This window comes from Sinocyclocheilus grahami, unplaced genomic scaffold (genome assembly GCF_001515645.1).
Source record: "Sinocyclocheilus grahami isolate Dianchi unplaced genomic scaffold, SAMN03320097.WGS_v1.1 scaffold1373.1, whole genome shotgun sequence".
NCBI classification, from domain to species: domain Eukaryota; kingdom Metazoa; phylum Chordata; class Actinopteri; order Cypriniformes; family Cyprinidae; genus Sinocyclocheilus; species Sinocyclocheilus grahami.
In genome coordinates, this window is record NW_015506552.1 from 210,245 (window position 1) to 233,646 (window position 23,402).

The following is a 23,402-nucleotide window of genomic DNA, read 5'->3' on the forward strand; positions in this document are numbered from 1 at the left end:
GTTTGTTGTCTTTCCTGTGGGTGGGCAGCAGACGGATGCAAGAGTGTGAGAAAAAAACAAGTAACCGGAGTAGAAAGGTGTGATTGTGAGTTAAGAGGAGAACATGAGTGTGTGAGCGAGTGAGTGAGAGAGAGAGAGAGATAAAGGGAAGCGGGTGGGAGGATCTTCTTCATTCAGCAGTAACTCTTCATCAGACTCTTGAGGAGACAGAAATAAAGACCCCGGCAGGAGCACACACACAGCTCAAGTGTTTCTCAGCGAGCGTCTGGATGGAGGGAGACGGAGGTGTGGAGCTCACACAGAGCCCTGAGACTCTCACCGAGGACGACGTCTGTGTGATCCAGGACACGTGGAGACCCGTCTACGAGAACCGCGAGAACGCTGGAGTCGCTGTGCTCATCAGGTACGCCTTATTTACACACATCAATCATTCACAAAAACTAACATGTTATCACTGTGATTGTTTGCACATGCAGCATAGCTTTCTACTTATGTTAGACCCAGGTCTTCTGGGCATGCACCATAGTAATTCCATGGTATTTTGGACATTTATAGGTAATATCCTAGTTTTTGGAAATACACAATGGTAAAACCGTGTTTTGCCTTTTTTGAACAGGTACCATGATAATGGGTCGCCGTGATTTTGCCAAGTAAGACATGTTCCTGGAACAACCTCTTTTGGTGATCCTGGATCAACATTACTGTCCAAAAATATAGACTTAACCCAATCTCTACCCCTAAACCTAACCCTACCCATACATTTATTCCTAAAAACAGTGTGAAATGATAGCTGATAAACAAGGGTGTAGAAGCACCTAACCCTGATTGTAAAGCCTAAAACAGATATTTCCTGAAAAGTTATCCCTCAATTCTGATTGGTTGATAGGAATGTTGTTCCAAGATCAACAAGAATGTTGATCCAGGAACATGTTGTACTTGGTGAAATCACGCTCACCATGATAATGCTTGGTTGTTTGGACATTTACCATAGTTATTATGTCACAGTTTTTGATTAGCACTATGGTGGTACAATGAGTTGTACCACCATGGTGTTTTGACATTTATAATTGGCAAGTTTTGAATAAAAAAACAAACAAAAAAACAATTTTATTTGTACAATGATAATACCATGGTTACCAGTTTGCAGTATGCACAGTGGTAGTACAATGAATGTACCATGGTAATACAGTGTTTTTGATCATTTACCATGATGGTTTTGACATTAATATTTGATAATACAAGAGGTTTTGAAAATGCACCATTGTAGGACCATTTTTGGTCTTTTTTCTTTCTTTTTTTGTACTATTGCAATACTATTTTTGTTTGGACATTTACCATGGCTACACCCTAGTTTTGACATGCACCATAGAAATGCAAAAATGTTAACATATACCATAACAGTGTTTTGGGGCATGTATCAAGGTGTATTCATGTTTGTGTGTGTGTGTGTGTGTGTGTGTATGTGTATGTGTATATATATATATATATATAGATAGATATAGATATATATATACACACACATAGTATTTGGAAATATATCATGCTACTGAATGACTGTCATTATGTATGACATATCATCACATATATATGCCATACGTAATGACAGTCATTCAGTAGCATGATATATTTCCAAGTACTTGCAATTGCACTGGTGTTTCTGGTCTGGAGATCCAATTAAAGAAACAACACAGAAGCTATGTCTGAAGTGGCATTTAGATGCATTTACTCACTGTTTAATGCAGAACATGAATGCATTTAACCTGCAGTTACAAATGTATTAATACGGTTTTGATATATTAAACATAAAACGTTGAATACTGATATTTGAAATAAAAAAATAAATAAAAATGAAAAGATACTTTAAATGTTAAATTGAAACCGCCAGTAGGTGGCAGCAAGTCACTGTTAATAAGAGAGAAATTGTGATTGAACCAAATCATTTAAACGGTTGATTCATTCAGGGACGAATCACCGTCATGTTGCTCAGAAATGCAAATTGGATTTATATTTGTTGGGGAAATAGAGCAAAAACAGCCAATATTGTGTCTAAAACGTAAGTGTCTTAATATTAAATTCTTGTTTATTGAACTGCTGTATAAAATCAATATCACATTTGTAATCATGCTGCTTTTTGGTTGAAAAAATGTCAGTCTTCGCATGATACTGATTAACTTTATGAAATGATATAAATATATACATTTCTGCAAAGGGGAGAAAGGCATCGGAACTCGACACAGTCAACATTTCCAGACCAGACCAGACCCGACCTGATAGTTTGATTTTTTTATTTGTTTGACAGGGAAAGCTGTGCGCAAACAGAAACACACACGCACACATATATACATATATTAATTTATTTAAAAAATACAAAAAAAACACTCCCCAGAAAAAAGGGCACTTTCTCTCGAGGAAGAAAAAGGGCAGGTGCTCAAGCCCCCTTTGATGTCTATGTGTGCACGTGCCTGGGCACAACCTTAAAACATTATTAAGAGTTAATAATAATAGAAAGAATGAAAAGAATGTGCATTTGTATTTATATTATATAAAACCTATTTACTGTAGTTTATACATGTATGATATCAGTAGATCTATTGCAAATAAAAAAATTAATAAATAAAATTATGATTCAGTGCAGTTTTTTTGCTTGTAATATTTGATATCATATTATTTTTAAAGAGGTCTGTTCCTGCTGTTCTTCTGATGTTCAGGAATCTGGTGAATTTGAGCAAATCATAACACAGCGTGAAGTTTTTCCACATGAAAGCCTCACGTGAGCTCATATTTCTTCATTCCTGACCTGTGCACATCTGACAGCGCTTTAGGATTGCGATGGAGCGATGGATTAATTTCTCTCTAAAGATAACAGCTCACATCTATCTGAAGATCACACCTGAAGGGCTGCACTAAAGATTCCAAGATTCCTTCTTTCAGCTCGTGAAATTAGATTTATTTCTCAGAGGGGACGTGCTTTTAAGTGGACGTTCACAGGAGGAGACTGTATATCTCCCTGTGATGCTTTAATTTAGCAGGTCAGTGGATTAAATCAGATATTATCATCCATTTTGCTGTAAATTTTATTAAAATCACCCTCCATGGCACCCTTTCATCTCTGTTACTAGTTGATGACAAAAAGCACCAGACTGCAGCCAAGAGGAAGTTACAAACGGCAAAAACATCTCAGTTGTGAAGTGTGCACACTGTCGCTGACTTGCAAGAGAGCAGCAACAAACAACAGTTTAGGAAAGTGAGAGACAAAGGAGAGCGAGTGAACGGAGAGACAACTGGAATCAAAAGTCAAAAAAGAACCAACCAAATTATCAAAATGTCTAGATGCTCCCTACGTCTCATCTATTTTTAGCACAATTTTCTCATTCTGTGCAAATCAATTCACAAACCACAGTGAACCTTCCTTCATTTTATAAAAAATCAACACGACATGACATAGAACAAGAACCTGAATGTCTTAAAGAGATAATTCACTGTCATCATTCACACCAAGAACAATAACTACAGCAATAAGTATATTAGCATCCACCCTGTAATGGAAGATAACTGTATCAATAACTATATCAGTATTAGTGTCCCCACCAACAGACGATAACTATAATGATAACTATATTAGTGTCCCCACCAACAGACAATAACTAATGATAACTATATTAGTGTACCCACCAACAGATGATAACTATAATGATAACTATATTAGTGTCCCCACCAACAGACGATAACTATAATGATAACTATATTAGTGTCCCCACCAACAGATGATAACTATAATGATAACTATATTAGTGTCCCCACAAACAGACGATAACTATAATAACTATATTAGTGTCCCCACCAACAGATGATAACTATAATGATAACTATATTAGTGTTCCCACCAACGGACGATAACTATAATAACTATATTAGTGTCCCCACCAACAGACGATAACTAATGATAACTATATTAGTGTCCCCACCTTCAGACGATAACTAATGAACTGTTCATCTACGCTCTCTGTTTATTATCCTCATGATTGTTTTCATGTTTCCAGGGGATTTTAACTGCCTTTGCTCGTCCTACAGCCGCTGACACATGAATCTGGAGTCAGAGGTTAAGAGCGCATGTACTTAAACATGAGTTATGGTCTACATTAAGATGAGAGAAAAACACAGTCTCTCTTTATCTCCTGTTTGATTTGGAGATGTGAGGACACGTCTCCTCTGTGAGCATTTACTAGATTCTGTCTCTTTTTAATGGGACAGATCTTCCTGTTGCGGTTTGACTCACGGTTCAGTTCTGTGGGTCGTAAGAGGTGAAACAGTTGATGGAGCTCGTTGAAACAACATCACAGCCACTTTAGCGCTGGCTGCATGAGGCACGACTGTAAAAACACGAAAGATGCTTCAGTCAGATAGATTTACTAATCATAATAAAGCAGTATATCAAAGCAAAAATTTAATTAAATTTAAAAGCAACATGAAATCAAAACCAACTCTATTTAATTTTAAGATTCCTCTTTGTCATTTATCTTCAAAATCTTTCATTGAAATGTTCTAATAATTATAATAATATATATTTTATCCAAAAATCTGATTCCATTTAGCCATAAAACACTCACTTTTTATGATTCAACCCTTAAAACCCTTCATTGTATCTGATTTTTTGCTTAATAAAATGTTTGTTTTCAGTTTATTTTTTTAAATTATTTAGCAAGTCAACATGAATTTATAAGCAAGACAAAGACAAATAATATTAATAATTTGTGACATATTATTGTGCATATCCACTGCCTTAGAAAATGTCACCTGTAACAGGTGCAACATATACAAATATGAAAATTATAAATGTTGCCTTTGCTGAAATAAATGAAGTTTAATGAAGTTTAACCCTAACCCTAACCCTAGTCCAAGTATTAAAAATGACTAAAACTAAAACTGAAAAAAAAATAAATAAATAAATAAATAAATAAATATAAATAAATATAATACAATTATTTTTTGAAAATAAAACTCAGACATTACTAGTAAATTCCACAAATAATTACAAAGAAATGGCAAATAACACATTGGATTTAACATGAACATTTTAGGTAGAAAAACTGAAATAGTATTTTCTTGTAGCATCAATAATCTTTGCCTAATTAAAGCTTAAAAAAAATTATAAAAATGCTGGTGTATTTGGTTTATTTAAAGGTTTGTTCAACCCACAATTAAAATGAATGAAATCATTTAAGCTCCCTTTTGTTATGCAACTGGAACAGATTCTCTCATGAGATCATTTAGTTCTTACAGGAATGCTTTTTTTTTTTTAATAGAGTAAACTAGTCCACTCTTGTTCTACTGCGTTACATCGGAGTAAACACATACAGTAGCGTTCAGAGCTGAGGACATTTACAGTAACACTGGAAATGTCACTGATGCAGCTGAATTGTGAATTTAGTTTTATATTTAGGGCTATTCGTTGCAACTAAAAATATAAAAACAAAAGCTAATTCAAAATTGACGTCAAGGCAGAAACTTGCACCTGAGTGTTTGTGCTGCTTCTGCTGGATGAGAGTAATAACACAGAGAAGCTACAATCACAACACAAACATGTGAGCATGTGTCAGGAACGACGGCACCCATGTCACACACACTACAGAGTTCAACGTGCTCAACATCCCTTTAACTGCTTCTAGGTCATTTTTATCACTAAGTTAAGTGAGTTTTATTGCAGTATTTGTTGTGAGTGAAGGAGAATTTCAGCAATGCTTGTTAAATATTAGATTAGTATTATCTCAGGAACGCTTATCTGTCCAGCTGGGCTGAAATACACTTTGTCACACACGGCACAGCTCACTTTCACATGTTTATCTTTTACGATCCTCATGAAATGGCTGCACGGCCCTGCTATAACGTGTTTCCTATTAACGTTTGCAGGCTCAATCTGGAACCTAATCCTCCACTACATACTACACATTTTTATTATTATAAACGATCATAAATGAATGAAGATTGGTAACTGTACTCTGATCATGTGATGACAAGGATCTTCTGTTCCAGTCCAATCGAAATGCTGCTGTGTGTGGCTCACTTGTGCATGTCTGTAAAATCAGTCAATAATAAACATCACAAAATTATTATATTTCATTGAAACAATTCAACAAGACATTTTTAATTCAATGAAACATGATCATGTTATAATAATAATAATAATCTTTTAACCTTGTGTCATTCCAAACCCATATGACTTTCTTTTTTCTGTGGAACATAAAGGTGATATTTGACAGATATTGGGAACCAAGTAATATTGGAGCCCACATCTCAAAATATCACCTTTTAAGTTTCAAAGAAGAAAGAAAGTCATAGGGGTTTAAAGGAATAGTTCATTAAAAAAAAATGAAAATTTGCTGAAAATGTTCTCACTTTCAGGTCATCCAGGAGTAGATGAGTTTCTTCATCAGAGTTGGAGAAATGTAGCACTACAACACTTGCTCAGCAATGGATCCTCTGCAGTGAATGGGTGCCGTCAGAATGAGAGCTGATTAAAACATCACAATAATCCACAAGTAGTCCACACCACTCCAGTCCGGCAATTAATGTCCTGTGAAGAGAAAAGCTGTGTGTTTATAAGAAAAAAAATTATTAAGATGTTTTTAACATCAAACCATTAAAATATGAGTCCTTTATCCATAACATTGCCTCCTCCAGTGAACGAGTCATCTCGTCTGAATCAGGAGAGACATCTGCACAGATCAAGCAACGTTTACAAGCCAAAACATATCTAAACAGCTCTAAACAAATATGAGGGTAGATTTTGATGTGAGAGACAACAGATGGCCTTTTTCACTGGAGGAAGCATTAGGCAATTAATGTCCTGTGAAGAGAAAAGCTGCGTGTTTATAAGAAAAAAATTTATTAAGATGTTTTTAACATCAAACCATTAAAATATGAGTCCTTTATCCATAACATTGCCTCCTCCAGTGAACGAGTCATCTCGTCTGAATCAGGAGAGACATCTGCACAGATCAAGCAACGTTTACAAGCCAAAACATATCTAAACAGCTCTAAACAAATATGAGGGTAGATTTTGATGTGAGAGACAACAGATGGCCTTTTTCACTGGAGGAAGCATTATTATGGATTATGGAGTTGGAAGCAGCTTTAATAATAGATTAGTTTTTTACAAACACGCAGCTTTTCACTTCAGAAAGACATTAACTGATGGACTGGAGTGGTTTGGATTACTTGTGGATTATTGTGATGTTTTTATCAGCTGTTTGGACTCTCATTCTGACGGCACCCATTCACTGCAGTGCATCCATTGCTGAGCACGTGATGTAATGATACATTTCTCCAAATCTGATGAAGAAACAAACTTTTGGATGGCCTGAGAATGAGCAAATTTCACTTTTGGGTGAACTATTCTTTTAAATCTTATGAGGGGTGGGGTCAGGGTGTCAATGAATTTTTGTTTTGAAAGTAACAATGTGTGTTCCTCCAGATTTTTCTCAAACTTCCCGTCGGCGAAGCAGTACTTCGATCAGTTCCGTGACATGCAGGATCCCGAGGAGATGAAGCAAAGCATCCAGCTGAAGAAACACGGGCTGCGGGTCCTGACCGCCCTCAACACGCTGGTGGAAAACCTGCGTGATGGAGACAAACTCAACACCATCTTCCAGCAGATGGGCAAATCACACGCGCTCAGACACAAGGTGGATCCGGTTTACTTCAAAGTGAGCATGAGGAACAAACACCATGATACAAAGTTATAAAGGATGTTTTTGAAAGAAGTCTCTTCTGCTCAATAAGGCTGCATTTAATTTATTAAAATACAGCAAAAACAGTAATATTGTGAAATATTATTGCAGTTTAAAATAACTGTTTTCTATGTTGTAAAATGTAATTTACTTCTGTGAATTTTCAGCATCATTACTCCAGTCTTCAGTGTCACATGATCCTTCAGAAATCACTCTAATATGCTGATTTGCTGCTCAAGAAACATTTCTGATTATTATCAATGTTGAAAACAGATGTGCTGCTTCATATTTTGTTGAAACTGTGATACATTTTATTTTTCAGGATTTATTGATGAATGAATAGCAGAAAATAACAGCATTTATTTGAAATAGAAATCTTTGTAACATTAAAAAATGTCTTTACTGTCACTTTTGATCAATTGACTGAGTCCTTGCTGAGTAAAATTATTAATATCTTACTGCAGATTCTGGCTGGAGTAATTCTGGAGGTGCTGGTGGAAGCTTTCCCACAATGCTTCAGTCCGGCATCAGTGCAGAGCGCGTGGTCTAAACTCCTGGGCGTCCTGTACTGGCAGATGAACAAAGTCTACGCTGAAGTCGGCTGGGAATCCATCAAAAACTCTGCAAAGTAAAGGAGAGAATAAATGCATAATTATATGAATGAAACCAAAGATTATTACAGTAATGTCATGTATATTTGATTCATTTCTATAAGTGAACGAAAAAGACGTAGTAGAAAATAAAGACATGTTGTTGTTGTAAAATGAGCTCATACAAGACAATGTTTTATAAATGTTGATGGACTCTACATGATATTTTATCTGGACTTTATCGATGTCATATCCCTAGCAACTGTTATTCAGCTCAGATAATAAACACACATATAAATCAGTGCAGAAATCTCAAGCTCTCTGCAGTCCGTCTCCCATTAAATATTTACACATACTCCAGATAAACCATGGGCCTGTACACAAACACGACCTCCATCAGATACAAAAATGTGCATTTCTGATGAAACATTCGGGTCTCTGCTGGAGCTTTAGATAGATATCCAATTCATCTAAAGCAGATGTTTTTGAAAGCGACTTTTGTATCAGCCGCTTCCTCTGCGTGCTGTGAGCAAAATGAGTAGAAAGGACTGTTCTGTGCAAAAGTACCTAAACTGATTCTTTTGTACTTATTCAAATGTTTTGTACATGTAAAATAATCACTGATTCAGAAATAAACTCTGAAACATTAAAGAAATAAACTCTGAGTCTTGCACTTTTTATAGACCATAATACTATATATATATACACATTCAGATTTTTTGTTTGTTCGTGTGTTTTTGAAAGAAGTCTCTTCTGCTCACCAAGGCTGCATTTATGTGATCAAAAGTAAAAATAGTGAAATATTATTATAATTTAAATAACTGTTTTCTATGTTTATATATTGTATAATCCTTACTCCAGTCTTCAGTGTCACATGATCCTTCAGAAATAATTTTAATATGCTGATTTGCTGCTCAAGAAATACAGTGGTGTGAAAAAGTGATTTCTTATTTTTTTGCATGTTTGTCACACTTTAATGTTTCAGATCATCAAACAAATTTAAATATTACACAAAGATAATGCAAGTAAATACAAAATGCAGTTTTTAAATGATGATTTCATTTATTAAGGGAAAAAAGCTGTCCAAACCTACGTGGCCCTACGTGAAAAATCAATTGACCCCTCCTGTTAAATCATGAAAGAACTGCAATTAACCACATTATTTTAGAAAGCTGAGTTAAATTTCACTAGCCACACCCAGACCTAATTACTGCCAGATCTGAATCTTTTAAGTGTGACAAATATGCAAAAATAAAAAAAAACAGGAAGGGGGCCAACACTTTTCACACCACTGTATTTCTGATTATTAGCAATGCTGAAAATTGTTGTACTGCAGAATATTTTGTGAAAACATGCCACAAAAATTGATTATGCTTTCACAGGAATAGCATTAACTGTAGTAAATGTGGAATGTTGACTGACATTATGGATAAAGTCATGGAAGCAAACACTGTATACTGAGAGCTGAACGTGATTAAATTTCTATTAAATTAGTTATTTTATCAGCGTTTTCACCTGCAGTCTGTGCCCGTGTGTGATAATCTACAGTGAACCAGAGATATTCAGCTTATGACCTGATCAAACTTTACAAAGGAACTGAGAAAACTTCATTATCAAGAGCTGCGTGATAAAATGAGCGTTGGAGAGAAAGATAAACCATGAATGGAGTAAATGTGCGGAACTCAGCAGGACAAATGTCAGTTTAAAGCTCTGTGCATGTGTGTGTGTGTGTGTGTTTACACAGATGTAGAAATGGCCTGCAGCATCAGACAGACAGACAGACAGATCTGACCACCTGCTGCTCACAGACTCAAGTGGAAACAGAGCTGCACTTCATTCTTTCCCCATTTTACCCCTTCAGGAATTTTCAATGGTAAACCAGTTCTTAAAACTCCTATATCCGCTCAGAGAAACCCTATACCCCTAAACCTACCCCTCACACAAAACTTGGATTTTGGGATTTGTTTTTTTGTTTTTTTCCCAAAAACTGCATTCTGTATGATTTATAAACTTGTTTCTTCAAGGGGGGAAGAAACTTCCTCAAGTTTATAAACTTGTTTCCTCCAAAAAAAAGTGTTCCCACCACATGGTTAAAATGTACTGGTATTACTTGTAGGGCTATTTGGTCCCTATAATGTAGGGAATACCAGGTTGGATGGCTTTTTTTTGTAATTGATTGAAATAAAGCTGAAACAAAAATGAGAAGTAAAACACTTCAACTTGCAGCGGTAAAATTAATGCCAAGTTCTGTCCCTATTTTAACGATCTAAGCGCATGGTCTAAAGCTCACAGCGCACTCAGGGCGTGTCCGAATCCACTTTTGCTAGTTTAACGACGGGAAAACGGTCGGTGCACCCGGGCACATGGTCTTAAAGGGTTGTTCCTATTCTCTTAATGAGTAATGGGTGTTTTTTGGGCATAACGTGCAATAAACCAATCAGAGTCTCATCTCCTATCCCCTTTAAAAGACAGTTGCGCTCATGCCAAAAATGTTTGTGTGCTGAAAAGTGTAAAGTATACGTGCGTTTTGCACCCATCTATAGGCACATATTACTAACGCACTCTTTAAATAACATAGACAAAATATTGCGACAGACTTTAGACCAGGTTTTTATTGGTCTATGGGGCAGTCTATTTTCATTTCCTCAAAATAGCAACGTGCCATCAATGCGCCTGAACACACCTCTTTTTTTAGACCAGCACGCCCATGGGCGCACAAATGGGCACAAATGCATTTGCTATTTAAACAACGTGGCACAGGACGGGAAAGTGAGGACTACGTCCGGCTGAAACTAGCAAAAGCATTGCGTCGGGTGTATGATAGGGCCCTAAAACTTTAGATGGTGCAGGCTGATGGGTCCTTAACGTAAACTGATGATATTCTCAGTGTTAAACAACTTGGCACAAGCTGATTGGTTCATGTTGCATAGGCAGCCAATAAGCTTGTTGCTTTACATTTAAATGGCTGGTTAGCATTTACTAGACCATTTTGCACTGTGCTTTCAGAGCTACTCTGAAACCCCCACCTTCCCCAGCTCCACCTGTATAGATCTGCTATGGGCAGTGTTGGGGAGTAGCTAGCTACAAGTAGCGACGCTACCAGCTTAACTACATTTATCAGTAGCTTTACAGTAGAGATGCTACTTTTAAAACAGTGTAGCTTTTCCTGTAGCTAACTACTTTTTCCAGCAAGTAGCGATGTAGCGCGACCAAACGCTTAATTACGTGTTGTGTTCTGACGAGTCACAAGCCTGTAACGCATTGAAGCAGTGCAGCGTCTTCTTCTGACTAGATCACAAACTAAATTTGTTCTTTACCGCCATCTGTTGTGATTTCACGCATCTTTACAGTATTTCCACCGACAAGAGATCGCCTGATGATATTGCAAAAGATTTCACATGAATCAACTGTAATTTACGCAAAACAAAGATTAAAATGCGGTCTACGTCGAAGATTTAAAGCACATACAGGAGGTGAATAATAGCCTTTTTAAACGGATAAATTTTTTCTTCTTTATTACAATCTAGATCAAATGTCTGTTTTATAATGATGAATGCAGAGGTGTAAAGGATTGGAGTAAATGTACTTAGTTACTGTACTTGAGTATCTTTTCGGGTACTTTGTAGTTGTACTGAGTATCAAAGATATTAGCAACTTTTACTCTTTACTCCACTACATTTCTGAATGAGTATCTGTACTCTTTTCTCCACTACATTTGAAATGAGTGTTGCAGTTACAAATTACATTTTGCATGGACCTAGCTTTTTCTGCGGCAGTTTATTGCTGCTACAAAAGACGTGATACTGCCTGCTACAGGTCACTGCAAGTACTGCGTTTTGCCCTTACTCACCCAAACTTGTCAACAAGGCTACTTTATGTGAATGCAAGTTCCTTAGCAAGTATTTGTGAATCACAGATGTTTTATATATGAGATGTGGGCATGACTGCAGCCAGCAATGAAGCCCAAACCAGCACATCCAGTGCAAGAAGGCTTCGGCTTTTTAATTTTACTTAACATTTTTTTTATTTATCCATTATACTGAAGATACCTTTTTGAAATATATTGTTTTTTTGTTTGTTTGTTTTGTTTTGTAATTTTGAGGTGTTCTCTTTACACCTCTGGATGAATGTCATAATATAATCTGTCCCCCCACAGTTTTGTAATAACACTAATCGAACAGAAAATAAAATTGCGATATAGTAGTGTGCTTGTCATTTGGCAAAGGATGGTTGCGGTGGGATTCACGCAAAGCGCAGTGTTCACGCGTGCAGCTGATGATTGACATCTCTATTCAGTCAGTAAATACCGCATGTGCTGTGAGTTTAACCTGCTTCTTTCACGACTCCTCTGTAACCAGTTTAAGTTGCATACATTTTGTTCTTACATTGGTGTTACGTTTGTAGCAATATACTAATATAACTAAAATAACTATTTACAGTAACTATACAGTATTTTATTATTGTGTGTATCGGTTAGTTTAAAAAATCTAATGATTGGGACACTTTTTGTCATTGAAATTCACCCTACTCTTTGAAATCATGATTGAAATACAGAATGTTGTTTTAAACCCCAAATATTTTACTTGTAACTTCATTATATTTTACTTATAACTTCATTATAATTCTTCATTAATAATTATTTAGTTATTTGTAATGTTAATTGTAAAAAAAAAATAATAATAATAATAATTATAATAAAAAATTGAAAGTAGTTTCAATGTAGCTAGCTACTTTTTGACAGTAACTTGTAGTGTAGTTAGCTACTTTTTCAGAAGGGTAGCTTGAATGTAGCTTAACTACTTTAATTTACGAGTAGCTTGTAGCTGGTCAAGCTACAGTTTCAGAGTAGCTTCCCCAACACTGGCTATAGGTTATTATATATGCTATTTGTGCAGCAGCAGTATGTCTTAGAGCTGTAAAATGACCGTGAAGAGCAGCTCAGATCATCTGATGAGAAAAGTTTGAGGTCATATTGAGATCTCTGACTGTTGACTGCTTGGCAAATCTGATCACACATTGTTAAGATCTCTTCTAGAACTCTATGTGTGAAAATACTCAGATGACAGTCTTTGTCAGGAGAAACATCTGACAATCGGGAATGTTCAGCAAAAGTCTTCAGCTGCCCAAGAGAAAGAGTTGAGATGTTACAGAGATCTTGTTTGTGATTTTCTCCCCTGCAGGATCTGAAGGGTCTCTGGTTTAAAGGTCAGATGAAGGTTTGCAGCACAGCAGATAAATGACTGACACAGACATACAGCAGCTCTTCAGCTGTGATCATGTGATCAATCTCTGCTGCTTCCCGAAAGTCACAGTGACTCATCATAATCACATCATTAAAAAGTACAGTGACTCAACAGGATTTTCACAATGTTTGATGATTGTGCAGTTCACTTTAACACACTCATCATCCCTGTTCCCATGAACTCAGTCACATAACGCAATAAACGTTAGCTGAATATTTGAGAACAACAGAGTGCTTAAGACATCGCTACCACAATGATAGGCTGTTGTGATTTGTTGCCGGTGGTTGCAACACATTTGCCAAGACATTTAGTACATTCTAGTATCTGCATAGCTAAAAAATTCTGTATCAATTCTGGCAGCCACCAAAAGCTCCCTAGCAGCCTCCAAGCAACCTAAAACACCAAGCAACCCATTGGCAACCAAAATCCTTAGCAAACTACTAACAACACTCTGGCAACCACCCAAAACACTCTAGCCAGCTCCTAATAACACCTTGGCAGGTACCCCAAATCCCTAGCAACCTCTAAGCAAAACAAACTAATAATCACCTAGCAACCCCAAACACTATAGCAACCCCCTAGCAACACTCTGGCAGCCACCCACAACTCCCTAGCAACCTCCATGTAATCCAAAAAACCCTAGCAACACTCTGGCAGCAAACCAAATCTCCCTAACAACCTCCAAGAAATCACAAAACACCCTAGCAACCCAAAACTCCATAACAACCCCCTAGCAAACACAAAACACCATAGCAACCCCCTAGCAGCACCCTGGCAGCCACCCAAAACTCCCTAGCAACCTCCAAGCAAACACAAAACACTCTAGCAACCCAAAACACCATAGCAACCTCCTAGCAACACTCTGGCAGCCACCCATAACTCCTTAGTAACCTCCAAGCAACCCAAAACACCCTAGCAACACTCTGGCAGCCACCCAAAACTCCCTAGTAACCTCCAAGCAAACACAAAACACCCTAGCAACCTCCTAGCAACACTCTGGCAGCCACCCAAAACTCTCTAGCAATCTCCAAGAAAACACAAACACCCTAGCAACTCAAAACACCATAGCAATCCCCTAGCAACGCTTTGGCAGCCACCCAAAAACACCCTAACAACCTCCTAACACCCCAAACATCCTAGCAACCTCCTAGCACCCTCCAAGTAACCCAAAGCACCCTAGCAACACTCTGACAGCCATCCAAAACTCGCTAGCAGCCATCAAGCAACCATAAACACCCTGCCAACCTCCAAGCACCCCAAAGCACCCTAGCAATGCTCTGGTAGCCACCCACAACTCCCTAACAGCCTGCAAAGAACCTAAAACACCCTAGCAATCTCTTTGCAACCAAAAAAATCCTAGAAACATTCTGGCAACCACCCAAAACTCTCTAGCAACCTCCAAGCAACCTAAAATCGCCTAGCGACCCATTAGCAACCCCAAACACCCTAGAAAACCTTCAAGCAACACAGCCACCAAAAACACCTTAGCAACCTCCCAGTAACCCGAAAATCCTAGCAATCAGAATCAGAATCAGAATGAGTTTTTATTGCCAGGTATGTTTACACATACGAGGAATTTGTTTTCATGACAGAAGCTCCACAGTGTAACAGAATGACAGTGACAGAACAAAAACACAGATAATAAAAAATAGAAAAATAGAACAAGTAACTAAGGAATAAAAATATACAAATCGACAATTGTATGTACAGGTATATAACAATAGACAGTTGTATGTACAGGTATATTATGTGCAAATTGAAATGTAGACTGAAGACTGTAGGCCTGAGGGAAGAAACTGTTCCTGTGTCTGGTCGTTCTGGCGCTCAGAGCTCTGTAGCGTCGACCAGATAATTGAAGGTGATAATTGTGTTAAATACATTCTATTATTAATCCCTCATGACATTTAAAATTGAAAATATTTTTATTTTTTTAAAGCTAATAGCAGTTACCCTTGCTGGACCTGTTTTGTCCCACATCCTAATAACACTCTGGCAGCCACCCAAAACTCCCTAGCAACCCAAAACACAATAGTAACCTCCTAGCAACATTCTGGCAGGCATTCAAAACACCCTAGAATCACTTCAGCATCAGGCAGCACTGCACAGGCTGTGTTTCGTTATGTTGCTGGTTTCCTGTGGTTCCGCTGCATGTCACTGGGGCTGTGTCAAGTGTTTGGCTTCAGTTCTGATCAGGTAAACTGCTGTGTCAGTAGGTGCTGACAGCTCCGACCCCCCACGCGACTCACGTTGACTGAGATTAGCGCTAATCCAGCCATATAATCTGACTCAGGCGCAGGGCATGGTGAAAAAGTGTAACCCCAAATCATTTCCTCTGCCTGCTGAGGATGTCCTGAGCTTTGTTTTTGTGTTCGCTCCTAGTTTCACTGAACTACAGCAGTCATGTGCACCACCATCATGGTCCTGAGCACCATCGCTCTCCTGCTGCGACGGATGTTCGTCAACCGTGTCAAACCGTGAGTCCACATCACTCTCTGTAGGATCAGAACAAAACAATTGCACAGACTTTGATGTAAAACAGTAAAAATGTGTTGTTGTTGTTGTGTAACAGGAGCCATTTCTACCTGAACTGATTCTACTCTCATACCTAATGTAATAAAAGTGATTCAGGCATATTGTTTACAAATTACATATTCACGTAATGTTATAATATAAGAGACAAATGTTACCCTGGAGCACAAAACCAGTCATGAGTAGCATGAGTGTATTTGTAGCAATAGCCAACAAATACATTGTATGGGTCTAAATGATCGATTTTTCTTTTATGCCAAAAATCATTAGCATATTAAGTAAAGATCATATTACATGAAGATATTTTGTAAATTTCCTACCGTAAATATATCAAAACGTACTTTTTGATTAGTAATATGCGTTGCTAAGGACTTAATTTGGACAACTTTAAAGGCGATTTTCTCAGTAATTAGATTTTTTTGCACCCTCAGATTCCAGATTTTCAAATAGTTGTATCTCAGCCAAATATGTCATAACCTTTCAGATGATGTATAAATCTCAATTTTAAAAAACTGACCCTTATGACTGGTTTTGTGCTCCAGGGTCACATATATGATTAAAATTTTCAATCATGCTAAATGGGGGCCTTAATATAGAAAATTAAAACAGAAAGGACACATTTTAAAATGGTAACATATTTTAATATATATTTTATATAATACATTTTAATATATGAATATATAACTTTTCATACTTATATAATAATATATCAATAATATTTTATTCAAATATTTATTGTAATTATTGAAAATTATGTATTTATATATTAAAATAGTACACTAAATGGAACACATTTGTTATTTTAATATATTAATTCATACGTTTTATAATTATATTTTACAATATATAAAAATTATTATATAATTACAAAAATATATTCATATATTCAAAAAGAATCAAATAGTTTTTAAAGACATTATACTAATTTAAATTACAATACTATAATATAATATATAATAATTACTACATGGGGAGCAACTCCTCATGTCACACAAATTGTGTTCCTCATGTAAAGCACAAGAGATTTGATTTACAAATGAATTCAGAGTTAGCATGTTACTAAACCTACACTGTAAAAAAAAATTCGTAAATTTTACGGTAAAAAAACGGGAGCTGTGGTTGCCGGAATTTTACCGTAAATACGGTAGCAACGTTTTAGGTTTTACAGTTTTAACTTAAATTTACAGTTAAATAACGTAATTTAATTAACTGATATAATGTTAATATACCAACCTATTGAAGTACTGAAATCTGTTTTGTACCTTTGTAATACACTGATAACCACCAAATGCAGGTGGTGATGAGAAAGTCACATGATGAACCAAAGCCCATCACAAGCAGCTTTTAAATAATAACATATACAGAAGGTGCACAGCGTCATTCACACAAACACTAAACACCATCATGGTAACACACATGAAACTGAAATAATGCAATAAGCATTCATCTAACAATATTAGGTGTAACACTCAACCCTAATATACAAAACTGATAAGAAAAAAATAAGAAGAAAATAGTTATTTCAACAAAAAAACAACAACTTTGAAATGTAATGCAGGGAATTCTGGGAATGTCAATTTACGGTTATTCACTGTAAATTATACAGTATTTTTCACTTCCAAAAACGGTATACTACCGTAAAATTAATGTCCAATACATGTAATGTCCAATACAGTTTTTCACTGTATATAATAGGGGAATTTACCGTTAACCATTTAACAGGTTTTTACTGTAGCATTTTTACAGTATTGTACCGTTAAATTCACAATAATTTTTAACAGTGTATGTTAATAAGCATTAAAAAAATACGGCACGGACAAATATACACTAAAGTAGTTTTGAATGACTTTTTCTTTTTTGCATCAAGCTCAGTGCTTTCTTGGGTTTGCTTTCACTATGAAGAACACATGTGATGCTGCTTTAGGATTTGGCTACAAGAATAAAACGTATTAAGCAATGTAATGTTGCTACCTACATTTTAAAGCAGACTTCCCTGATGGCTTAAAATGCTATATAGATAGAGAGCTCAGCAGGTTTTAAAACAGAGCATGTACTGTATTTCTGAGAGTTATCACAGGTTTATTTTTTCTGTCCATATCTCTAGACAGCCAGATGTGAATGGGACAGAGGAAAAGCCGCATGAGAACGATGCAACAGCTTCAAACAAATAATGATAAGAGACGTCATTCATCCAGCTGAGATTGTGAGCATAGAAACGAAACTCAGTCCAGCCTGTGAGGATCTTCTCAGGAACCCTTTCACAAAGTAAACGGTCATCCTGAAATATTTAAGAGCATTGTCAGATTGAATACAAGACGACACGCGTGCAGCTCACACAAAAGAGAGAATTCAGAGAGAGGAAAAGGGTTTTGTGCGACTCCACTGGAAGACTCCATTCCCAACACAGCAAGGATGGTTTGAACTGGACACAGGAGGAATAATAACATCTGTGAAAAAGAGCTTTCAGGACAGGATGCCATGAACTTGCCTGCTCCATTTTAAAGTTGTAATTGCTGTCCGCGGCTGAACACAGATGCAGCGCCCTGTAAATCATTCATACACAACAACCAGCCATCAGCTGCTTGCAGGACTGGACCAGCAGAGACCTTCATCTTCACCATTACCATCCAGATATGTTTTTAACTGACACGAGAGAAGAAAAGAGTTTTAAATGTAATGTAATGTAATGTATGCATTTAGCAGACGCTTTGCGACTTACAGTGCATTCAGGCTATACATTTTTTTTACCAGTATGTGTGTTCCCTGGCAATCGAACCCACAACCTTTTGCGCTGCTAACGCAATGCTCTACCAATGAGCCACAGGAGCACTAAATGAGTAATAGAGGCTCGTCTGATGAGCTCCTTGCTGGAGGAGGCAGTTTAGTGCATGAAACATTGATGCCTTCACATGTCAGCTCTTTCTGTGGATGTGAGTGTGTGTTTACCTCGCTTCAGTGATCTCACACACACACACACACACACACACACACACCTGCTCCACAGTAGTCAGTTCTTCAGCTCAGCGCACTAGTTTCCTGTAATGGTCAATCCAAATTAATTGTTTCTCATAGTCCATTTAATTAATTTCATTAATGAGACCTCTTTCAACAGTTTCTCTTAGAAATGACATTAAATGAAGATCAAACTTCATTTAATCAAACTTCATTTCTCGTTATTTTCTCCTTATTTTTCTCCTGAGGCCCTCAGTAATCCACGAAAGGCCATCTTCACCACATAAAAAAATGCTTTGGCAAATAATAATTATAACATGTCATAATCATGAGATAAAATGTAAACATTATGAAATATAAAGCCAACATTATGAGACAAAAAGTCATAATTATGACAATTGTGAGCTAAAAACTTGACTTCAAAATTGAGATGTCAAAATTATCAGATAAAAAGACATAATTGTGAGAATTTTTTCAAAATTAAGAGATATTAAGCCAGGATAATAAGACCAGAAGTCATCATTATTACAGTCAAAATTATGAGATAAAACTTGAAATGACAGTCAAAATTATGAGATAAGTCACAATTATGAGACAGAAAGCCAACATTGTCATTCAAAATTTAGATAAAAACTTCAAACTATGACAATCAAAATTATAAGATAAAAACCTGAAATTATGAGTCACATTTAATAGATAACAACTAAAACTATGAGATAAGTCACAATTATGAGACAAAAAGTCATAATTATGAGATAAAAAGGCAAAATCATGAGATGTAACAATTTTGAGATAAAAAAATCTAAATGAAATACTAAGACATAATTAGGAGAAAAAAGTCTTTAAAAGTCACAATTATGACAGTGAAAATACATAATACAACATAAAAAGTCATAATTACAACATAAAAAGTATAATCATAAGAAGTCGAAATTGTACAATATCATACTTATATACGAAATTAAGTGAGAAGATACTAAGCCAAAATAATAAAACAAAAAGTCAAAACTGAAATAAAAAGTAAAAATTATGACGGTTAAAATTGAGATATGTCATAATTATGACATAAAAAGTCAGACATTTTTGGTCATAACGACTTTAATGATGAACTCAATTTTGTTTTACCAAAACATGTTTTTTTTTTCGTATGTGTTGTAAATAGGCTTTAATACTCACGTGTATCTCCTAGATATTCAGAAGAGATCTCAATAATGTCTCACACTGTGCTCAGATTTGCCAAGACAGCAAAGTCTGCAATCAAAATTCAAAGATCTCAATACGAACTCAGATATTTCTTATCAAATGATCTGAGCTGCACCACATTTATTTTACAACTCTAGATAACTTTGTCTATTTTATCTCTCTTAATGAATTTCAGAAGAAACATGAGAATAATGAGAATAACTTGATACTTAAACTAAACAGAAGTGAGAATATAACTAAATAACTTCATTAAATCTTCTGAGATGTAAACATTAACATTAACATGAAAATCTTACCGTCTTACAGTAACTCTGGTCTCTGAGCGACATGGACTGTGAAAACAGAAAACACAATTTACAAATAATGAGTTTCCAGATAACACAGGTGTTCTTTGGACACGAGGTTTATGCCTCATAATTCATGATTATTTGCCATTGAAGATCTGACCAGCTCAAACTCCCCTGAGAGAGAATCAGAAAACACAGCTGCACTCGAGAGGGACACCATAGCACTCCTAACATCTGCTCTACGTGCATTCCTGCATTCAATCCCAGGTGTCTTACAAGAGCCCGGAGAGCTCAGATTCCACAGACGTACACGAGATGCAGAAATAAGTTTCAGTCTGTGCTTGTGCGCGTGTCTGTGCTTGTGTGCTTGTGTGTGAGTGCTTGTGTGTGTGTCTGTGCTTGTGTGCGTGTCTGTACTTGTGCGCGTGTCTGTGAGTGTGTGTGTCTGTGCTTGTGTGCGTGTCTGTGCTTGTGCGCGTGTCTGTGCGTGTGTGTGTGTGTGCGTGTGTGTGTGTGTGTGTGTGAGAGAGAGAGAGGGAGAAAGCATATATTGTAGGCTATTTAAGAGTAAATGCTGTGTGTGTGTGTGTGTGTGAGAGAAAGCATATATTGTAGGCTATTTAAGAGTAAATGCTGTGTGTGTGTGTGTGTGTGTGTGTGGAGTGTGTGTGTCTGTGCTTGTGTGCGTGTCTGTACTTGTGCGCGTGTCTGTGAGTGTGTGTGTCTGTGCTTGTGTGCGTGTCTGTGCTTGTGCGCGTGTCTGTGCGTGTGTGTGTCTGTGCTTGTGTGTGTCTGTGCATGTGTGTGCTTGTGTGTGTGTCTGTGCGTGTGTGTGTGTCTGTGTCTGTGTGCTTGTGTGTGCGTGTTTGCTTGTGTGCGTGTCTGTGCGCGCGTGTGTGGGCTTGTGTGTGTGTCTGTGCTTGTGTGCATGTCTGTGCTTGTGCGCGTGTCTGTGCGCGCGTGTGTGTGTGTGTGTGTGTGTGTGCTTGTGTGTGTGTCTGTGCTTGTGTGCGTGTCTGTGCGTGTGTGTGTGTGTGTGTTTGTGCGTGTGTGCTTGTGTGTGTCTCATAATTGATCCGGAATGCTGTTTTGTGAATACGCTATATCACATTAATTGAGAAACGTTGAGACGATGGATGCTGCCAATTATTGGAGTGACAGAAACTGTTATAACAAACCAATTAATGTCTAAAAATATTTCTTTACAGAGTCAAAACATAATAATGCTCAGAACATGTAATGGAAAGTTATTTTTGTAACAACATATTCATGCAACAATTAGTTAAAGTAAATGAGCTGCAGTCTCCATCTGCTGGCAGTAAACTTATTTATAAAATATAAATGATAAAATCTTAATTATTAAACATCACGATCATTAATTATATTATAAAAGTAATTATTATATATTAAAAAACAAAACTCAATACCTCAAGCCTCAATGACTTTCTCTGCAGATCACAAAAGATTTAGCACAATAAAGTGAACAGTTTATACGATGTGTTTAGATTATTTATTCTGAACATTTATTTTGAATTTAGTTTTCGATATTAGATTGGAAGCATATCTATAAATGTAGACAATAATATTGTTTAAAGATTATACAAATATTTTCATAAAACAATATACCCTTCTGTTACCTTAACCCTTTGTTGATCACCCTTTTCTTGTAGGATTTTAGGCTTAGATCCTATTCTACTTGTAGTTTTTTAATGCTAATTTAAGTTCCTTTAAATTTCCCTTTATGTTACACTTTAAATTTCAATGTTTAACTTCAAACCCATTCTATAAACTTTACAGGAAAATCACATAACAAGAAAAAAAAAACATTAAATCATAACCATTTATTCACATTTGCTTCCATAGCATATTCTCAATGTCCATACAAAATATCCATTAATATATGTTATAATTAACGTTTTTTCTCCTCAGTTCCGTTTAAAGAGTTATCCAGTAAAGTTCAGATCTAAAAGTCTTTATCAATGACAAAAATAAATAAATCAGTCCAACCATTCAGATGAGTAAATCAGTGTTTTTGATCCTTCTCATGGGTGGCTCCCCATCTGTATTTTTTCCCTTTGGTGGAGTCGACGATATCATCGCAACGAAACCCAATCCGAGATGAGAATCCGTGGTTGAAGGAATAAACATCAACCCAATAGCTACAAAAAAAACGACAAATTCCACGTTTACATGGATTTAGTAATCCGATTGATGTTCGCAACTATGGAGGACGAAACCTGCAAAAACAATAAATAAATAAATGCACAAATAAATAAATAAATATGCAAATAAATAAGTAAATGTGTGTATAAATACACAAAATCTTGTTTAAATACATATAGAAATAATTAAACGTGATTAAAGTAGGCAAATAAATAAAATAAATTGGTGGGCAAATGGAAAATATTTAAGGAAATGCTAAACTCATCCTATTTATTTTCCTTTGATCACTCATTTATTTCTGAATGTAGTTCCACATTTATTTTTCCTCTGCACAACATGCTAATGAGAGGGTGTCAACCATGGACTTGCTCGGGTCTTGTGATAGCTGGGGGCGTGGCTTTCCCGCTGACAGGAAATGCATGGTATAAATCCAGTATAGCCTAGTAAAGTCACTTTTGCCGTTCAACAGAGCAAGATGCATAGAAAAATTAAGCCATATTGTTCGTACAGTATCTGTGACTTTACAAACGACCCAACGGAATGGCCAGAGGTGTCATTTCCGGGCATTCGATATTCGCAAATCTAGGGACCGTCTCTAAAGTTACATACGACATTGGTATACACTTTTCTAACTTTAATAGCATTTGAGGAAAATTACTTACAGTAACACAACCAACTGTGAAGTGGTCATGTAGTTCTCGGTTATAA

The 23,402-nt window shown here is 36.4% G+C and overlaps 1 protein-coding gene and 1 long non-coding RNA gene across 2 annotated transcripts in view; one reads left to right on the forward strand and one right to left on the reverse strand.

Moving 5' to 3' along the window:
- LOC107569692 (uncharacterized) overlaps window positions 1–20,867 on the reverse strand; it is a 25,596-nt gene extending 4,729 nt beyond the window's left edge. Inside the window, exons 1-2 of the long non-coding RNA XR_001606933.1 lie at window positions 20,549–20,867; window positions 5,821–5,826 (exon numbers count right to left, since the gene is read on the reverse strand). This is a non-coding gene — a long non-coding RNA (uncharacterized lncRNA). The remainder of the gene's footprint in view (window positions 1–5,820; window positions 5,827–20,548) is intronic.
- On the forward strand, window positions 178–13,084 carry LOC107569691 (cytoglobin-1). The gene is made up of 4 exons (XM_016255828.1): window positions 178–403; window positions 7,472–7,703; window positions 8,192–8,982; window positions 13,074–13,084. The coding sequence occupies exons 1-3, from the start codon at window positions 270–272 to the stop codon at window positions 8,357–8,359; spliced, it is 534 nt and encodes a 177-aa protein (XP_016111314.1). The 5' UTR covers window positions 178–269; the 3' UTR covers window positions 8,360–8,982; window positions 13,074–13,084.
- Window positions 20,868–23,402: the final 2,535 nt, after the last annotated feature.

Bases quoted from the DNA above. Each gene is read 5' to 3' on its own strand.
- LOC107569691 (XM_016255828.1), top strand. From the start codon at position 270: ATGGAGGGAGACGGAGGTGTGGAGCTCACACAGAGCCCTGAGACTCTC. The intron at 404-7,471 runs GTACGCCTTATT...GTGTTCCTCCAG, and splicing joins GGAGTCGCTGTGCTCATCAG to ATTTTTCTCAAACTTCCCGT. The intron at 7,704-8,191 runs GTGAGCATGAGG...ATCTTACTGCAG, and splicing joins TGGATCCGGTTTACTTCAAA to ATTCTGGCTGGAGTAATTCT.